The following is an 18,648-nucleotide window of genomic DNA, read 5'->3' on the forward strand; positions in this document are numbered from 1 at the left end:
TCTGCTATTAGAGTTCATGTTACTGCTGTTGTTTATAATTTTTGATGCGTGTGTTATTGTGGTGTTATGTTACAAATGTTTGATATAAATGTTAAAATTTCAATAAAAATATTTTCCAAATAAATGGTACTGTTTAGTTCACATTAAACAACATTCGACACTGAGACACATCAGGATGTGGCCATAAGCTTGGATAAAAAGCCCCCCTGGAGAAGGAAAGCAAGGTGGCGAGGTTTCGGGCAAATTCAAAAGCTCTGGGACAAGGCAGCTGAGGGCAGGACTGTCAGTGATAGGGCGATGAAAAGCAGGGGTGCACAAGAGGTCAGAGTAGATGGAAACACGGTAGCACAGTGGTTAGTACTATTGCTTCACAGCTCCAGGGTCCCAGGTTCGATTCCCGGCTTGGGTCACTGACTGTGCGGAGTCTGCACGTTCTCCCCGTGTCTGCGTGGGTTTCCTCCGGGTGCTCCGGTTGCCTCCCACAAGTCCCGAAAGACGTGCTGCTAGGTGAATTGGACATTCTGAATTCTCCCTCTGTGTACCCGAACAGGCGCTGGAATGTGGCGACTAGGGGTTTTTCACAGTAACTTCATTGCAGTGTTAATGTAAGCCTACTTGGGACAATAATAAAGATTATAACAGAGACCTTAAGGGCTGTAGGGTTTTTGGAGGTAGAGAGAGGAAGATCGTGGAGATATTTAATAATAATAATAATCACTTATTGTCACAAATAGGCTTCAATGAAATTGCTGTGTAAATCCCCTAGTCGCCACATTCCGGCGCCCGTTCGGGGAGGCTGGTACGGGTATTTGAGCGTGAAGGTGGAAATTGTAAAAGTGAGATGCTGCCAGACTGGGAGCCATTGCAGAGGGGCAAATGGGGCTTGTTACGAGTTAGGATAGAGGTAGCAGAGATTTGGGTGAACTGAAGTTTATGGAGGGCGGAAGCTGGGAAACCAGGTGGCAGACTAATGGAATGATCAAGCATAGAGGTGACAAAAGAATGGAGTGTCTCTCTGTTGCTACCAGGTTTGAAGTTACAACAGTGAGCACAGTTCAAGAGTACTTTGTTGGCTGTAAATTCCTTTGGAGTGTCCTGAGATCATGCGAGGTACCACACAAACACAACTTCCTTATGTGGCTAAATACTCTCTCCAATCTCCCGAAAATAATATAAACCACACGCTAACTCTCCACAGCCTGTCCTCTATAAACAGTAACACCCTGCTCTACATATATCACACATAAGCAATGTATTGTATCTTTTCATTTATTGTAGGGTTACAGTCACTAACAGGAGAACATCATCAAAAACATATTATCAGACAATAACAGGTCTACGGCAACATGGTCTTTACAATATATCTTGTGTACATCTCTTACGAACGACCCAAAACTGAGCTGTGAATCAAGGCCACTTCCAACCTTTTCTACGAGTGACCACTTGGTTTAACGAAGGTAATCTGGGATTAAGACAGAACAGCGCCGTAACCTGCTTGTGAATTCCGCTTTCGCAACAGCACTTGACCCTGGGGAGTTCAGTGCATGAGAGTAAAACTCGGCCTTTCTATTCAACCGCTTTATCCCCCCGACTTTGCAGCCTTCTTGATCTGTGGGGGGTAATTTTAACAAGAAAAAAGGAATATTTATTGTGAAATGAATGTGCTGGAAACCTGCGATGACACCAGGAAACGCTGTAAAATGCTCAGCAGCTCAGGCAGCCGATGAGAGGAGAGAGGGGGAGAGAAAGCAAGGAGAGCGAGAGGGAGAGAGAGGCAGTTAACATTTCAGACTACTGCAGGGAGAAGATTCCTTTTCTTTTATTTACAAATTTAGAAATGAAATGAAATGAAAATCGCTTATTGTCACAAGTAGGCTTCAAATGAAGCTACTGTGAAAAGCCCCTAGTCGCCACATTCCGGCGCCTGTTCGGGGAGGCTGATACCGTGCTGCTGGCCTGCCTTGGCCTGCTTTAAAAGCCAGCTATTTAGCCCAGTGCTAATTCTTTTTTTCCCCAATTAAGGGGCAATTTAGCGTGGCCAATCCACCTACCCGGCACATGTTTGAGTTGTGGGGGTGAGACCCACGCAAACACGGGGAAAGTGTGCAAACTCCACATGGACAGTGACCCGGGGCCGGGATCGAACCTGGGACCTCAGCGCCGTGAGACTGCTTTTCTGCAGCATCTGCCATGATCTCAAGTCTGACAGTCAATTAAATACCTTTTTTGAGGGGTACTCGCTGTCGTAACGCCGAAACCACAACTGTCAACTTGTACACAGCAAGATTCCATAAACAACATCCTGATAATGACCAGATAAACTGTTCCAGTGACGGTGGTTGAGGGAGAGAGTTTTGCCCCCAGGACAAGGCAAGGACTGTCCCCTGCTGCTTTTTGGAAAAATGGCAGGGTAATCTTTTACATCCACCTGAGGGGGCAGAATGCAGCCTCGGTTTAAGTTCTTGTTGAAAAAGGTGGCACCTCCGACACGGCAGCACTCCCTCCGTATCAGCTTGGATTGCGGGATCAGGTATCCACAGTGACGCTCGAACCCACAACATTCGGACACAGAGGTAAGCAGGGCAGCTACTGAGCGAACAATGTGATTAGTTAACAGCTTTTAAATACCTAGAGAGCCCGGGAAAGGCTTGGAGGTGGTGCAAGAAAATAATGTTTTAAAGGGCTGAAGATTTAGGATCTCACACTGACTGCTCCGACACGTCACTCAGCCTTTGCCATGTACTCTCCTCATCTCTGTCTTAAATGGTCTACCCCATATCCTCAGACTGTGACCCCTGGTTCTGGACACCCCCACCATCAGGAACATCCTTCCTGCATCGACCCTGTCTAGTCCTGTTAGAATTTTATAGGTTTCTATGAGATCCCCCCTCATTCTTCTGAACTCCAGCGAATACAATCCTATCCGACTCAATCTCTCCTCGTACATCAGTCCCGCCATCCCAGTAATCAGCCTGGTAAACCTCCGCTGGACTCCCTCTAGAGCAAGAACATCCTTCCTCAGAGAAGGAGACCAAAACTGAACACAATATTCCAGGTGTGGCCTCACCAAGGCCCTGTATAATTGCAGCGACACATCCCTGCTCCTGCACTCGAATCCTCTCGAAAAGAAGGCCAACATACCATTTGCCTTCTTTACCACCTGCTGTACCTGCATGCTTATCTTCAATGACTGGTGTACAGGACACCCGGGTCTCGTTGCACACTCCCCTCTCCTAACTTATGGCCATTCAGGTAATAATCTGCCTTACTGCTTTTTTCTACCGAAATGGATAACCTCACATTTATCCACATTAAACTGCATCTGCCATGCACTTGCCCACTCACTCAACTTATCCAAATCACACTGAAGGATCTCACCAACTACCTTCTTCACTGATGCCCCTTCAGGGAAGGAAATTTACCGTCCTTACCCATCTGGCCTACATGTGACTCCAGACCCACAGCAATGTTAACTGCCTCCGAGATGGCCGAGCGAGACACTCGGTTCAAGGGCAATTAGGAATGGGCCACAAATGCTGGCCCACAACCGCAACGCGAACGTCCCTGTGAAAGAATATTTTCAGGGTTCATGCGCTTGTGATTGAACATTCTCATGTTAGTCCACTCCAAAGAATTCCGAAATCCAGAACGACTTGGCCTCAAGTATTCTGGACTGGACTGGAGAGGTTTTAGTGTATTATAGAGAGGGAGAAGATTTGGAGATAGTTAATCTAGGGGGAACCTAGGTGAACACACCCGGGCGAAAGGTTTAGAAGGTTCCGCTGAAAGGGTGCGATGAAGAGGGATAGGGAGGGGGCTCGTGTGAAGGATGAACACCAGCGCGGAGTAGTTGGGCCGAATGGCCTATTTCCGTGCTATAATTCTCCGGTAATCTTTCTTTAACTTACTCAAAAATCAGTGTTATGCACCCAATGAACATTGAGCCTGCCGACAGTCCGACAATCAGATAAATGGACTCATTCAGGTCTAACCTGTCTATTGGAAACAAAAATGAAATGTTACAATCTTACAGCCCCATCGTGCTGGTGAAAGTTCTTTGAAAGAGCCCCACTCTGCCCCTCGACCTCCCCAACAACCCTGGGTGCCTTGGTCAATATGATCCCAGTGATGAGTATTGGGGCTATCTGACTATGAGGGGCTTGTAGCGTTGGGCAGTCAGATTGCACATGGTTACCTCAGAGGTACTGGTCCTCTTTGCTGCCCTTTGCCCACCTTCCTCCCTCCTATCCCACTGCCTTCCTGCCCCGCCTTGCCACACTCAGATCTGCAATTCCAATCTAAGTCTTGATCTCGGTTGGGGAGGGGGTGGCGGGAGTTGTTTTCCATGAGGAGAGTGGGGGAGGGGATGTAGCATCAGCTGACCTGTCAGGCACAACTGTCCAGAGCTGGCTCGCAGGCTAAAAGGTGAGTTCAGGTTTTCTTTTGGGTCAGCGGTTTGCTCTTCTCGGTCTTGAGCCACCTAAGACTTTACTCAAATGAGCCCCCATACCCCCATACCCTCCCACCCTCACCCCAGTCCCTCACCCCAGTGCCAGAAAACCCAGGCCTATGTCATCCGCCCAGGTGTCTGGGGAATGGTGTTGCCTAGCCAGGTGGTTGCCGGGGGGGGGGGGGGAAATAGTGGTGAAGGGGAGGGGTCGTCGCGGTTACTCACTTGGCCAGCAAGTCTTCATGTTCCAGCAGTTCAGCTCCACCTCCTGACACACACTGCAGTTTATAACGGTTGTTGAGACCCCTGAAGAGACGCGGAGCGCAGCACAAGATCAAAAACAACCAGGAACCCAGGAGGACATTCGACTGACCAGTTGTCAGACACCACTCCCCCCCACCCCACCCCCCACCGCCAAATCCCCCCACCCCCACCCCATCCACACTGGTCGCCCAGGCAAAGGGAGGTTCAGCAGGTTCAGGAGGCATCTGTGAAGGGGGATTAACCCGTCAGGGGTTAACCGGGAGGGGACATTTTGAATCCCGACAGGGTGTCTACGTCCCACCTGCTTTTGTCCTCCATTTGAAACCAATGTCAGTTGGGCCTTGGGATGAGGGGTGCTGGAGGTCCGGGGCCTCCCCCCCCTCATCCCCGTCCCAGCAAGTGCATGGTGATGGGGAAGAGAGGGGCCGAGTGGTCTTTGGCCCCTCCTCCTGGTTTACCCGCCTCCTGGTTCAATCAAGGTGAGAGAAGAATCTCACAGCACAGCCAGAGTCCATTCAGCCCATTGTGGAGCTGTACTGGCCCTTTGAAAGAGCAATCCAAATAATTCCATTCCCTTCCTGCTCAATGTCCATGAACCCACTTTTCAAGGCCCTGCCCTGTGCATTTTCTTTTGCTCAAACGGGAAGTCGAGGAAATTTTAAACAAAAATGCTAACACAAGGGGGCTTTCGTTTTCACTCCATAAACGGATAAAAATCCCAATAAAGGTGCTCCAAATAAAGCACGGATTAAAGTTCTAAGATGTGCTGTTCTGGTGGATTTGCCATGCTAAATTTCCCTTTAGTATGCAAAGATCAGGTGGGGTTATGGAGAACGGAGCGGGGGGGGGGGGGGGGGTTAGGCCGAGGTAGAGTGCTCTTTCAGAGTGTCGGTGTAGATTTGATGGGCCGAATGGCCCTCTTCTGCACTGTCGGGATTCTATGAGGATTCTATGAAGCCTCGGGATCTTCCTGACTTAAGAGGATGATGCGACTTTGATGCCATCGGGAAATCCACATGGTACTGGGAGGGGAGGGCGACGACGCCAATTCTAACTCAATGAGCAAGAATCCCGCGGGACAAGGTACCACACGGGGTTTTATACCCCTGCCCAATATTACTCTCTGCTGACTCCCGAGTAAACTCATTTCCCCTGCACACATTGAATTTTCCACTGAATTTAATTTGACCCCCCCAACCTCCAGGCTGTCCGTTCCACTTCATATCTGATAGGCTAACACCCGCCAGTTTTCGAGGTTCTACTCACTGCATTTGGGAGCACACATGGCTGCAGAAACAAAACAAAGAAAACTCTGATCAGTGACAACAGCCTGCATTTATATAGCACCTTTAATGTCATGAACTGGGCCAAGGCGCTTGACAAGGGCGTTATCAGAATGGAATTTGAAGCCGCGTCACATGGGGGATGTTGGGTCAGGCGACGCAGAGGGCAGAGGGTCGCAGGCGACGCAGAAAAGCCTCATTTCAGACAGCCCCAGAAACCGCACAATGGCGCAACCGACCTCCCAATGCTGGGTTAGCATTCCAGCTGCTTAGTTTGCATTTGATGGGGGCACCTCCATCCCATTTCACCCCAATGAAGGGATGGATGGGGATATTTAACACTGGTTGCTGCCACATTCTTACCTCCAAAGGTAAAAAAAAAATAACACGGCAACAAGTTTCCCTCTCAGCGACTCTTGTCCAGTGGGTGTGGCTCACGTGAGGCTTGGGCTAGGACCTGTGTTCAGGATTATGATAATCATTTTAAAAACAGATATTAATAGCAAAGTCTTCTCACCCTCTTGGGTCAACTTTGGAAGCTTCACCCCATACAGCCAGTTCCAAAAGACGGGCAAGTCTGTCAGGGTCTGGTTGATCTCTGTGGAGACAGTGGCACATTGCAGAGGTTGTGACAGTCCTTCTCTAGACTAGCATCTGTGGTGTAATATAAAGGTAGAATAATCATAACTACCTATAACTCGCAGAACTCGATGCACCTTTTCTGCGATCATTTCGACCGACACTTCATCTGGCCAAGGAGACAAAGAGTAACAGACGTGAATGCGAAGCCTTTCGTTGATAACATGCTTTGTCCTGTCAGGTGAGAGTACCTTTAAGAAATGGGTGTTTATAAATGGGTGTGTATATAAATATCTGTAGTGAGAGTACCTTTAAGAAATGGGTGTTTACTACTGCAGTGATGTCAGAGAGTGGGTGGAGCTGGGCTGTCTGTCAGCTTTTTACTTTCATTTTTGAGCAGGCTGCAGAGTGTGTTTTAGTTTCGTTTTCAGTGTTGGAGCTGAAGCCAGACAGAGCAGGTGTACTGTTGATCTCTCTGCCATGAAAAGACTATCTCTTGATCATTTGGTGAATTCAGAATTATAAATGTTCTCTGTTGTGAATGTAAACCTGATGTGCTTCTGTTGAAAGGTGTCTCTTCTGTCTTGTGGATGTTGTTTGGGAAATTATTAAGGATTACTTAGTGTTGTATTCTTTGGGGGTTGTATTTGAATTGATGGTTGCTAAGATGTTCACTGTATGTTTTAAAAAGGTTAACTCGAGTTCATAGAATAAACATTGTTTTGCTTTTAAAAATACTTTTCCATCTCTGCTGTCCCACACCTGTAGAGTGGGCCGTGTGCTCCCCTTCCACAATCTAGTAAAAGTTGTGGGTCAGGGGAACTCCATGATACACTTTGGGGTTCTCTAAACCCTGGCCCATAACAGTCCAAACATAGATTCCAAGGACAAATCTTTTCCCATTGTATAATTTTTCTAAACCAAATATGGGATGTGGGCGTTGCGAAACAAGACCAGCATTTGTTGCCCATTCCATCACATGTAGGCCAGAGCAGGTCAGGATGGCAGATTGCCTCCCCTGAAGGAAATTCGTGAACCAGATGAGTCTTGACAACAATCCAGTGGTTTCACGGTCACGATTACCGAGACTAGCTTTCAATTCCAGATTTTTCTATTTATTGAATTGAATTTCCACCAGATGCTATTTAAGCCGGTCCTCCGGCGGATTAGCCACGCCCTGTGGGTAGCTAGTGCCAGTGGCACCACCGCTAGGCTAATACCGTCTCTCCTCAAATCCCAATGAATGGCTTCTTTTCCCTATCATTACAGACTAAAAACCTGCCTTCTCCCTCGCATTGAATTCCAGTAAACCAAATCCCTTCTCCTTCAATCCCATTGGATGCAACGCACTCCCTCCCATTGCACAGAATCCCAATGGATGAAAACTATTTCCTTTTCATTGCCATTCTACAGAATTCCTGATCCATGTTCTGGAATGTCAACAGTGTGACAAAAGATGGTTTATTTTTAATATTTTTGGTGTCTATTTTGTTATTCTTAATTTATTTTTAAAAAAATTTAGTGTACCCAATTTTCCAATTTAAGGGGCAATGTAGCGTGGCCAATCCACCTAGCCTGCACATCTTTGGGTTGTGTGGGCGAAACCCACGCAAACACGGGGAGAATGTGCAAACTCCACACGGACAGTGACCCGGGGAAGGGATCGAACCTGGGACCTATAGCTGTAATGCTTGCCCACCTAGCCTGCACATCTTTAGGCCACGACAGATGGTGAAATTTGCATCCAATTGAAATTTGCAATTAAAAATCTAATGATGACCATGAGACCATTGCTGGTTGTCACAAAAATCCATCTGGTTCACTAATATCCTTTAGGGAAGGAAATCTGCCTTCCGGACCTGGACTGGCCTGGATGTGACTCCCAAATCCATGGCAATGTACTTTGAAATGCACTCTGTTCAAGGGCAATTTGGGACGGGCAATATATGTTGGCCCAGCCAGCAACACCCACGTCCCATGAATGAATAGAAAAAAAAGGTAAATAGGCTAGGTTTAGAGATTTGCATTCGGAGATACCTAGTGATTTGTTGCTTACAGCTGTTAAATTGCAACAGGATGTAAACAGGCTTTTACAGCTAGAAATCCTTCATCGGTAAGCAAAGAAAGGTTATTCAATTTTATTTGACCCCAAAATGGGGGAACAAAACATATTTTTATTTTTGGGAAAGTTAAGTTCAAATAGGTGCCAAGGACAATGAAATTGAAGACGAAAGAGAAAAAGGATATTCAAGGGGAGTTCCATAGAATTCCTACAATGCAGAAGGCCATTGAGTCTGCACCAACCCTCTGAAAGAGCACCCTACCTAGACCCACTGGCCTGCCCTATCCTTGTAACCCCACCTAACCTGCACATCCTTGGTCTGAGAGGAAACTGGAGCACCCGGAGGAAACCCACACAGACACGGGAAGAGCGTGCAAACTCCACACAGAGTTTCCCTAAGACGGAGTCGAATTTGAGTTCCTGCTGCAGTGCTAACCGCTGTGTCGCCCCGATGTTGAGCTGTGTCAGGTGGCGGCTATGTGAGACCTCTTGGTGTACCGCTCTGTGTTGGAAAAAGAGCTCTGAAGATGCAAGGTTAGAAGCAGCCATTCCAGCAATGTGTATTTCAGAAAGCAAGATTTTGTTTTTGAAGTGTCATGTAAGACTACCTTTAAGAAATGGGTGTTTATAAATGGGTGTGTATATAAATATCTGTAGTGAGAATACCTTTAAGAAATGTGAGTTTATTACTGCAGTGATGTCAGAGAGTGGGTGGAGCTGGGCTGTCTGTCAGCTTTTTACTTTCATTTTAGGCTGTTTACTGCAGGGTGTGTTTTAGTTTCGTTTTCAGAGCTGGATAGCCGCAGTCACAGCCAGAAGGTGTATTAGAGTCTCTCTCTGTAACCTAAAGACTGTAAATCGATCCTGGTGATTTAAAACTAATAACATAGTGACTTTAACCTGATGTGCTTCTGGTAAAAGGTGTTTAGGTCTTATGGATGTTAAAAGGAAAGCTTAAAGGATTACTTAGTGTTGTATTCGTTGGGGGTTGTATTTGAATTAATGGTTGCTAAGATGTTCACTGTATGTTTTAAAAAGGTTGACTTGAGTTCATAGATTAAACATTGTTTTGCTTTAAAAAAGTACTTTTCCATTTCTGCTGTCCCACACCTGTAGAGTGGGCCGTGTGCTCCCCATACCACAATCTAGTAAAAGTTGTGGGTCAGGTGAACTCCATGATACACTTTGGGGTTCTCTCAACCCTGGCCCATAACAGAGGTTTCTTGAATTTCCACTGCAAAGTGGAAGTGAGCTTAGCAAATCCTGTGATAATACCTTTCCTACAACAACAGCGAGTTTGCCTTGTGGTTATATTACTGGAATTTTGTACTGAAACATCTATAAGGGTGATTTGTCTAGAGGGCGTTTACCTGCTTGTCTAACCAAATGAGGCACTTTTGAGGAATATTTTGTGAAGTTAATTTTAACTGCAAATTAAATCTTGTGTGATTAAGATTTCTTTTTGTTGACAAGTGTTTAAATTTAATGCTTAAAATCCCCAAAATGTCACTCAAATTTGTGCCTTCTAAATCCGGTTGTTGACTTTTTTCTCCTTGTCTGAATACAAAAAAAAGGTTGTGATCCGTGGGCCAAGTTTCCCTTTGAGATTTGGTTTGTGCAGCAATTAACATCTGCTGGATCATAACAATAGAAGCAAATCCTTTCCCTACCTTCCCGTTGTATTCAAACAGAACAAGTCTACATGGCTGATTGCCCAGCGACCTTACCAAGAGAATGGGAAGTGGTGATTCTAAGAAATATACATGGGTAACAAAGGAGGGGATTGGATTGGATTGGATTTTATTGTCACGTGTACCGAGGTACAGTGAAAAGGACTTTTCTGCGAGCAGCTCAACAGATCATTAAGTATATGGGAAGAAAAGGGAATAAAAGAAAATACATAAGAACCAACATCGGATGAAGCATACAGGGTGTAGTGTTAATGAGGTCAGTCCATAAGAGGGTCATTTAGGACTCTGGTAACAGCGGGGAAGAAGCTGTTTTGGAGTCTGTTCGTGCGTGTTCTCAGACTTCTGTATCTCCTGCCCGATGGAAGAAGTTGGAAGAGTGAGTAAGCCGGGTGGGAGGGGTCTTTGATTCTGCTGCCCGCTTTCCCCAGACATCGGGAGGTGTAGATGGAGTCAATGGATGGGAAACAGGTTTGTGTGATGGACTGGGCGGTGTTCACGACTCTCTGAAGTTTCTTGCGGTCCTGGGCCGAGCAGTTGCCATACCAGGCTCTGATGCAGCCCGATAGGATGCTTTCTATAGTGCATCTGTAAAAGTTGGTAAGGGTTAATGTGGACATGCCGAATTTCCTTAGTTTTCTGAGGAAGTATAGGCGCTGTTGTGCTTTCTTGGTGGTAGCGTCAACGTGGGTGGACCAGGAAAGATTTTTGGAGATGTGCACCCCTAGGAATTTGAAACTGCTCACCATCTCCACCTCGTGGGGAGAAACAGGAAGGAAAATGTTTTAATTGAGAGGGATAAACAGTGTTAAAGTTTCAAACCTGATTATGTTGGTGTGTACAGACTCGGGAAAACGTTCAAAGGAGAATTGGGTATGAACCTGACGGAGAAAATAAATTGGAGAAAAATGCAGAGGGGTGGTGAGGGGAGTGGAACTAACTGGATTAGTATTCAAAAGTGCTGGCAAAGACTCGATGACCCAAATGGACTCCTTCCATGCTGCACTGTTCCATGATTTTATTCTATAATAGGTAACCTCACCAATTAGAAATTTGTTCAATTCTGCGTCTGTGTACGTGGTGCAGTTTGTAGTCTCAGTCAGTTCCTTGTACTTCGTGCACAGCCTCTCAAATCTATCCTTTATTGTTTTATGTGGAAAAGCACAGAACATGCAGCCTTCGGCCTTCAGGACGAGACCCAGCCAGAGGCCAGTGACCATCGCCGTGCTGGCTGTCTTCCTCATTATCGGCCTAGTGATGGACGGTCGAAGATTGAGGCAGCAAGCTGGTTTAACTGCTCCGTTTAAACAGTTGTCTGTGTTTGAATTAAACCAGTTAACTTGAAGTTTACCGGGAGCGTGGTAGTGTTCCATTTCTTATGCTGTCATAAAGGTTGCCAATGAGCCAATCATGTAGTGATTCCAAATCTCTCAGCTTTCTCGTGACTCCATACAGGCATTTAGAATTGCCACTTCCATCACAACTGTGGGCATGGGATGAGTTGTCCTGTGAATCCAATCAGGTTGATTGATCTGAAACTTAGTCAGAATAGAGTCCCTGTTTTAGATCCTAAATTGAACTTTACCAAGGCTTTAGCAAATATTTGAGACTTGGACAACTGCTGCTAAGTTGTATCTTAGCATTACAGGAAAACTGCCTAATGTTCTGTGCCTTGTGATAGCGGATCCCTACAATATTTTGTTCTGGTAACAGAATGGAAATTGGTTCATAGAAACCCTGCAGTGCATAAGGAGGCCACTCGGCCCATCAATTCTGCACCAAGCCTCTGGAAGAGCACCCAGCCTTGGCCCACTCCCCCATAATCCCGTAGCCCCATCTAACTAAGGGGTAATTTAGCACGGCCAATCCACCTAACCTGCACATTTTTGGACTGTGGGAGGAAACCGGAGCACCTGGAGGAAACCGCGCAGGCACGGGGAGAACTTCACAGTCACCCAAGGCCAGAATATAACCCGGGTCCCTGGCGCTGTGAGGCAGCAGTGCTAAACACTGTGCCACCATTGCCAAACTAAAAAACATTTGCAGTATCCTTCCCAACCATGGGGCAGCCCAGAACATTTCACAAAGTACTTTTGAAACGTAGCCACTAATGTAGGAAACACGGGCAGCCAATTTGTGCACAAGAAGCTCCCACAAACAACATGCTAAATGGTCAGATCATGTCTTTTCAGTGATCACGGGATTTTCTCTGGCTGTTCACACTGGCGAGATCTCACACTCCTGCTGATACCGCACCCCACCCATGGGTTTTGCGGCAGCAAAGGGGGTGTTCAACGGAAAACCCCGTTGACAAGGGCGGGACCAGAAAACCGGTCACTGGTGAGATGCCCCCGCTGCAGAATGCGGTAGGGGGGGGGGGGGGGAAGATCCTGCCTGTTGAGGGATAAACATTGGTCCAGAATGGTAGGGAGACGTGCCCCACTCTTCTTGGAATAGTGTAGTGGGATCTTTTACATCTGGCTGGAGGGGGAGGAAGACGGGAGTCTCAATTTCACATCTGAATCAGAAGACAATGGGCGGGACTACCCTCTCCACTCCGCGGTGTGTCATGCAGAGGCAGGGGGCGGCTCGCCAGTTGCTGCCGGTGGCAGTGCCTGGCCCCGCCAATGTGAACTGGGTATCCAGTGACACCACCAGCCGGACTGTAAGATACCACTCGGGGGAACGACCAGAGAAATCCCTCCCAACACCTCTGACACTGTCGCACTCCCTCAGTACTGCACCGAGTGAGTGTCGACCTAGATAAAGGGGTAAAATGTATGGAGTGGGCCAGGAACACAGGACTTTCTCACCCAAGGGGCCAAAGAGAAGGATGTTCCTCAGTGAACCTCAATGGGCTCAGGTCCTTTGTCCATTTGGCCAACCTGGGTCCCTTGTGACGTCATCGCGTCGTCGCCCCCCCCCCCCAGTGGGCCGGCGTGCGACGCAATGACGGCGGCCGCACCTGTCATCCTGCACCAAGATGGCGGCGGGCGGCTGCGCTTTCCGGGCGATGTTTCCCGACTCGCCCGCCGGCTTCGGGCCCGCTGGCTTCGGGCCGGTCGGCTGGTCGCCGGTGTGCCGGGCCGAGGTGTTGGTGCTGTCGGTGGAGAGGTACCCGCGGGACCCGGACAGCGGCGGCGGCCTGCTGGCGGCCCCGGGCGGCGGGGACGGCCACCTCTACGACCTGGGCCTGTCGGAGGGTCACTGCCGCCTGCGGGCCGTCCTGCACCCGGCCCTCAACCCGCTGGTGTGCAATAACCGGCTGCGCAGCGGTTGCCAGCTGAGCGGCGTCCGCCTCGGCCTCGAGTACGACGAGAGGCGGCTGGGTGGCGGCGGGAAGGTGTTCGTCCTGCTGGAGGCCCAGGTGGTTGCCCGGGGCGACGGCGCCGCGCCCCCTGCCGCCGGCAAGCTCAAGTTGAAGCGGCTGCAGGTGGGCGGGGAGGAGCCTGCGCAGGCGCCCGAGCTGCCACTCAGAGCCAGGAGGAGCTACTACCTGCCCCTCTGGGACAGTGCCAACTACTATGGGGCCACCTGGCATGAACAGCCCCCTGGGCACCCTGCCCGGCGACTTGAAGGTGAAGCGGCACTGCCTTGAGGCTTCCTTTCCGGGGCCTTCCAACATTTCGAGCCAAGTCACTAATAACCGTCGCCACCCGCGTCCACCCCCATCCACCGAGCCCTCCCCCACCCACCCACTGAGCCGATCCCCCCCACCCACCAAGATGCCACCCCCCACCGAGCTGCCCCCCCCCCCCTACTGAGCCCCCCCTCACCGAGCTGCCCCCCCCCCCCCCCACTGAGCCCCCCCTCCCTGGGTTCCTGCAGATGACAAATGTCGGCCTTCATTGTGAGAGGTTTCGAGTGGATGCAGGGATGTGTCGCTGCAATTATACAGGGCCTTGGTGAGGCCACACCTGGAGTATTGTGGGCAGTTTTGGCCTCCTCTGAGGAAGGATGTTGTTGCTCTCGAGGGAGTGCAGCGAAAGTTTACCAGACTGATTCCAGGGATGGCGGGACTGTCATATGAGGAGAGATTGACTAGGTTGGGATTGTTCTCGCTGGAGTTTAGAAGAATGAGGGGGGATGTCATAGAGACTTATAAAATTCTGACAGGACTAGACAGGGTAGACGCAGGGAAGATGTTCCCCATGGTGGGTGTGTCCAGAACCAGGGGTCACAGTCTGAGGATTCAGGGTAAACCATTTCGGACAGAGACAAGGAGACATTTCTTCACACAAAGAGTGGTGAGCCTGTGGAATTCATTACCACAGGAAGTAGTTGATGCTAAAACATTGAATATATTCAGGAGGCGGCTGGATATAGCACTTGGGGAGAATAGGATCAAAGGCTATGGGGAGAAAGCAGGATTAGGCTATTGAGTTGGATGATTGTGCTGAATGGTGGAGCCGGCTTGAAGGGCCTCCTGCTCCTATCTTCTATGTATCTATGTAAACCTTGGGTTCATACAGTACGCCCCAAGGCACTTTGTCAATGACAGAACTGCGGTTGCGCAACCGCCAATCCGTGCACAGCAAGCCTCCCACAAACAGCAATGAGATAATGACCATGAGGTAGGGTGGGTCGGGGTAAATATCACGTCATACGAACGTATGGAACAGGGCCACCCGGCTCTTTGACCCGCTCCACCATTCAATAAGAACGCCTTTGATCTGACTGTGGCCTCAACAGCATTCCTGCTCCCTCTCCTGACACTATTTATCTCCATTGTTAGTCACAGAATTTAGCTGCCTCTGCCTTCAAGATGTTAAACCACCTTGCCACTACCGCTCCCTCGGACGAAAGATCCTCTGGTCAGGAGAACTTCCCATGCTCCCCCTCGGAATAGTGGTCTTAGGATCTTGGCAGGGGGTGCTCGACATCAAGGCTCACCCACATGATGGCACCCTCGACAATGCAGCACTCTCTCAGTACAGGCAGTCCTCTGACCTACGACACGATTAATCCCTGGAAACTGCGTCGTAAGTCGAAACGTCATAAGTCGGAAACGATTTCCTCACAGAAAGGATGTTGAAAATGGGGGATTGGTTCCGTCAGCAGGGCAAGGCAGCATGTTCTCCGGCAAATTGTGACCCGTGGGTTTTAGAAGTTTGTCCTCATACATTTAGACCTCTGCTGACGGACCACAGCAACTGTTTACGTAGCTGAACAAGTGAAAGACTTCAGACAGCAGGTGCGAAATATCCCATTGTAATCAAGGCAGGAATTTTACCAGCAAATTGTGGCCTGAAATCCCAATTTCCCTGTTTCTGGGCCTTAGCTTGGCCAGGCAGCACACTTCCGACGAGCTCCTTGTGACCGTTCTCTGTAGCGCCTTTCCAGCCCGGTGCAGAGGGCCTGTGTTTCAACGGGAGCTTTCACAACTTCGCCCTGCTCGTTCAAAACATATCAAATTTATCTGTCATTTTCATAAAAATATAAAAGATGGGCTGGCGTGACGTCATAACGTCGAAACCAATGTTGCAAAGTTGAAACTACAAAAACCACTCCAAACATCGTAAGAGCCGTTCATCGTAACTTGAATGCCATAACGTTGAGGACTGCCCGTACCACAATAGGAATGTCGGTCTGAATTGCGCACATGCCATTTCGATTTGGAAGGACAATCTCGACTGTCCCATTTGGTTGAAGTGGTCACGGAATGAAAATCGTGCCCACCTAAGATTACACATTAGTGACGTACCAGTGACAGCACTGTTCAATTCCAAAGCGATTTAAACGTGAAATGGTGAGCACTGATTGCAGCCTTGCTGTAGCCCCTCACGTCTCAGTGAGTGCTCGGGGGGTGCTGGGGTCAATATGTATCCATCACTTCACATCACATAATCGGATTTTCTAGACATTATGACATTGGTGTTGGTGGGAGATTGCTGTGTGAACATTTCCTCCATTATAACAGTGACTACGCTTCCAGAAAGTAATAAATCTGGCACAATAGAAATGTAAGTCTGTCCTTCTTTCGGTACGGTGCTGTGAATGTCAGCCTGGATCTTGGACTGAAGCCTCTGGAGCAGGCCGTGAGTCCACGACCTCTGACTCTGAGGCAAGGATGCTACCCACTAAGGCACAGCTGATGGTGAAGATCAATAAGCCAGACCTTATCCTCATCCAATGTGATTCATATTATCCCACTCATAAAGCTTCCACATTGAGGGAACGGCGCCAATTACGATTCAAGAATCTTGACAAGACAGTTTGAAGATGGGCCGGACAAACAAACATGCAAAGCTCCACAGTTTAGGCAGCATTAATAGCACCCTGGCAGTATTGGCATTTGCAGCAAGGTTCGCAGATCAAAGCTGCCTACGGGGGGGTTAAAACCTCCTGCTGCTGCAGAGAATTGTCCATTGACTTGTGGAGATCAGGCCAGAATTGGCCATGCTGGAGGGGAATTTGCAGAATGTTTGGGGATAGAAAGCATCGTAGAAGCTTACCTACCATTGCTGGTATTCAGTGTCGAGGCCCATTTTGAGAAATAGTTGCTTGATTGTATCCGCACCTTGAGGGATTGAGTTGAATCTCTACTGAGTAATTAATGAGTTTGCTTGTTTCCTTAGAGCAAATTCAAGGTTATGAGTTGAAATTCACCATGGAAAGGTCGATAAATGTTGGTAATTCATTGATTGGCATCCAAAAAAAATCACTGGATTGGAGGGCAGCACGGTGGCGCAGTGGGTTAGCCCTGCAGCCTCACGGCGCCGAATTCCCAGGTTCGATCCCGAATCTGGGTCACTGTCCATGTGGAGTTTTCACATTCTCCCCGTGTTCGCGTGGGTTTCGCCCCCACAACCCGAAGATGTGCAGCCTAGGTGGATTTGTCACGCTAAATTGCCCTTTAATTGGAAAAATTAATTGGGTACTCTAAATTTTTTTTGAAAAGAAGGAAAAAAAAAATCACTGGATTGTTGTAAACATTGAGCTGGTTCAGGAAGGGGATGCTACCAGCCTTGCCCAGGTGAGTCCAGTCCACATGATGTGGCTGACTCATTTCATGTCCTCCAAAGTGACTTAACAAGCCGCTCGGTAGTAAAAATGATCGCTAGCGTGACCAAGACAACTGGGGATGGGCGATAAAAGTGGCACCATCTGGGTCATGGTGAATTGAAGATGCAAGTGTATGTTGGCAACTGGCTGCGTGGAGCCACACAGTGTGAGGTACTGGTTGCATTGCATCGCAGTGAAGAGACTAGGGAAGTTGAAATTGTCCTCCTCAGCACATAGAAAATCAGAACAGACCAGACGGCCTGCCGAACCTGTTCCGTCATTCAAAACCATCATGGCTGATCTCGAGCTTCAACTCCAAAGAAAGTTAAAAGTCATGAATGGTTTTGATTGAGTAGATAGGGAGAAACTGCATCTACTGGAATGAAGGATGGTATCTGAGGACAGGGATTTAAGATAATTGGCAAGAAACCTAACGGTCCGGCGAGGATACATTTTTTCCTCAGTGGGCTGGAATGTACTGCCTGAAAGGGCGATGGAAGTGGGTTCATCAGTAGCTTTCAAAAGGGAATTGGGTAAATACTTGAAAGGGAGGGAGGGGGGGGGAACACTAGGCCAATGGGGGATCAAGCAAGGATTGGTGGGACTAACTGGAAAGCTCTTTCCGTGAGCTGGCACAGCATGATGGGCCCAATAACCCTGTTCTGCTCGGTATGATAGTATATTGTGCAGAGCATGGCGAGGGAGAGCAAAGGGGGAAGGAGCGGATGGTGCGAGAAACCGATTTCGGCCTGGCGTCTGACTTGTGTTTGCTGGATGTGTACAGGGTCTCGTATCAATCTTAAACAACTGGAAGATTACATCTGGCAAAAAAAAAAGGACCTTCCTCCAGTGATAGTCCGGATCCTCCGCAAGTACAGACTCTATCATTTTGGACGCCCTGACAGATATTCAGAATGCCCATTCCAGGTAAACGCCATTATTGTTATTTTGTTGTACCCCACTTTGCCGGAGGAGGTGGTGGAAGCAGGGACGATAGTGACGTTTAAGGGGCATCTTGACAAATACATGAATAGGATGGGAATAGAGGCATATGGACCCCGGAAGTGTAGAAGATTTTAGTTTAGACGGGCAGCATGGTCGGCACAGGCTTGGAGGGCCGAAGGGCCTGTTCCTGTGCTGTACTTTTCTTTGTTCTTTGTTTTACCCCTTCTGCTTGCATTACTGTGGCTTCTAGGGACCCTTCAGCACCTTTACCAAGTGTCCATTCTCGAGCACGGGCCCAGAGCACGAGTCAGCAGACAGTTTCACAGTGAGTGGACAGAGGACTGAGATCCATCCTGCTCCCACTGACCTTGC

At 48.5% G+C, this 18,648-nt stretch overlaps 2 protein-coding genes across 8 annotated transcripts in view; one reads left to right on the forward strand and one right to left on the reverse strand.

Annotated features, from left to right (window-relative positions):
- Positions 1–1,253: 1,253 nt before the first annotated feature.
- On the reverse strand, positions 1,254–13,437 carry LOC140404662 (sperm-egg fusion protein TMEM95-like). Of its 7 annotated transcripts, XM_072493295.1 has the most exons (8): positions 13,292–13,437; positions 11,369–11,864; positions 6,689–6,745; positions 6,515–6,595; positions 5,981–6,001; positions 4,676–4,756; positions 3,909–3,996; positions 1,254–1,609 (listed from the first exon to the last, which is right to left on the reverse strand). In XM_072493295.1, the coding sequence occupies exons 2-8, from the start codon at positions 11,697–11,699 to the stop codon at positions 1,567–1,569; spliced, it is 702 nt and encodes a 233-aa protein (XP_072349396.1). In that variant the 5' UTR covers positions 11,700–11,864; positions 13,292–13,437; the 3' UTR covers positions 1,254–1,566. The 7 variants fall into 7 exon arrangements, with proteins under 7 accessions (XP_072349396.1, XP_072349397.1, XP_072349391.1 ...); XM_072493296.1 differs by lacking the exon at positions 5,981–6,001; XM_072493290.1 differs by lacking the exon at positions 3,909–3,996.
- Positions 13,304–18,648, forward strand: part of LOC140404661 (RPA-related protein RADX-like) — a 51,937-nt gene continuing 46,592 nt past the window's right edge. The window contains exons 1-2 of the mRNA XM_072493289.1: positions 13,304–13,904; positions 18,116–18,258. Coding sequence (XP_072349390.1) covers positions 13,310–13,904; positions 18,116–18,258 — 738 coding nt within the window. The 5' untranslated portion in view covers positions 13,304–13,309. The remainder of the gene's footprint in view (positions 13,905–18,115; positions 18,259–18,648) is intronic.

This window comes from Scyliorhinus torazame, chromosome 31, assembly GCF_047496885.1.
Source record: "Scyliorhinus torazame isolate Kashiwa2021f chromosome 31, sScyTor2.1, whole genome shotgun sequence".
Lineage (NCBI taxonomy): Eukaryota > Metazoa > Chordata > Chondrichthyes > Carcharhiniformes > Scyliorhinidae > Scyliorhinus > Scyliorhinus torazame.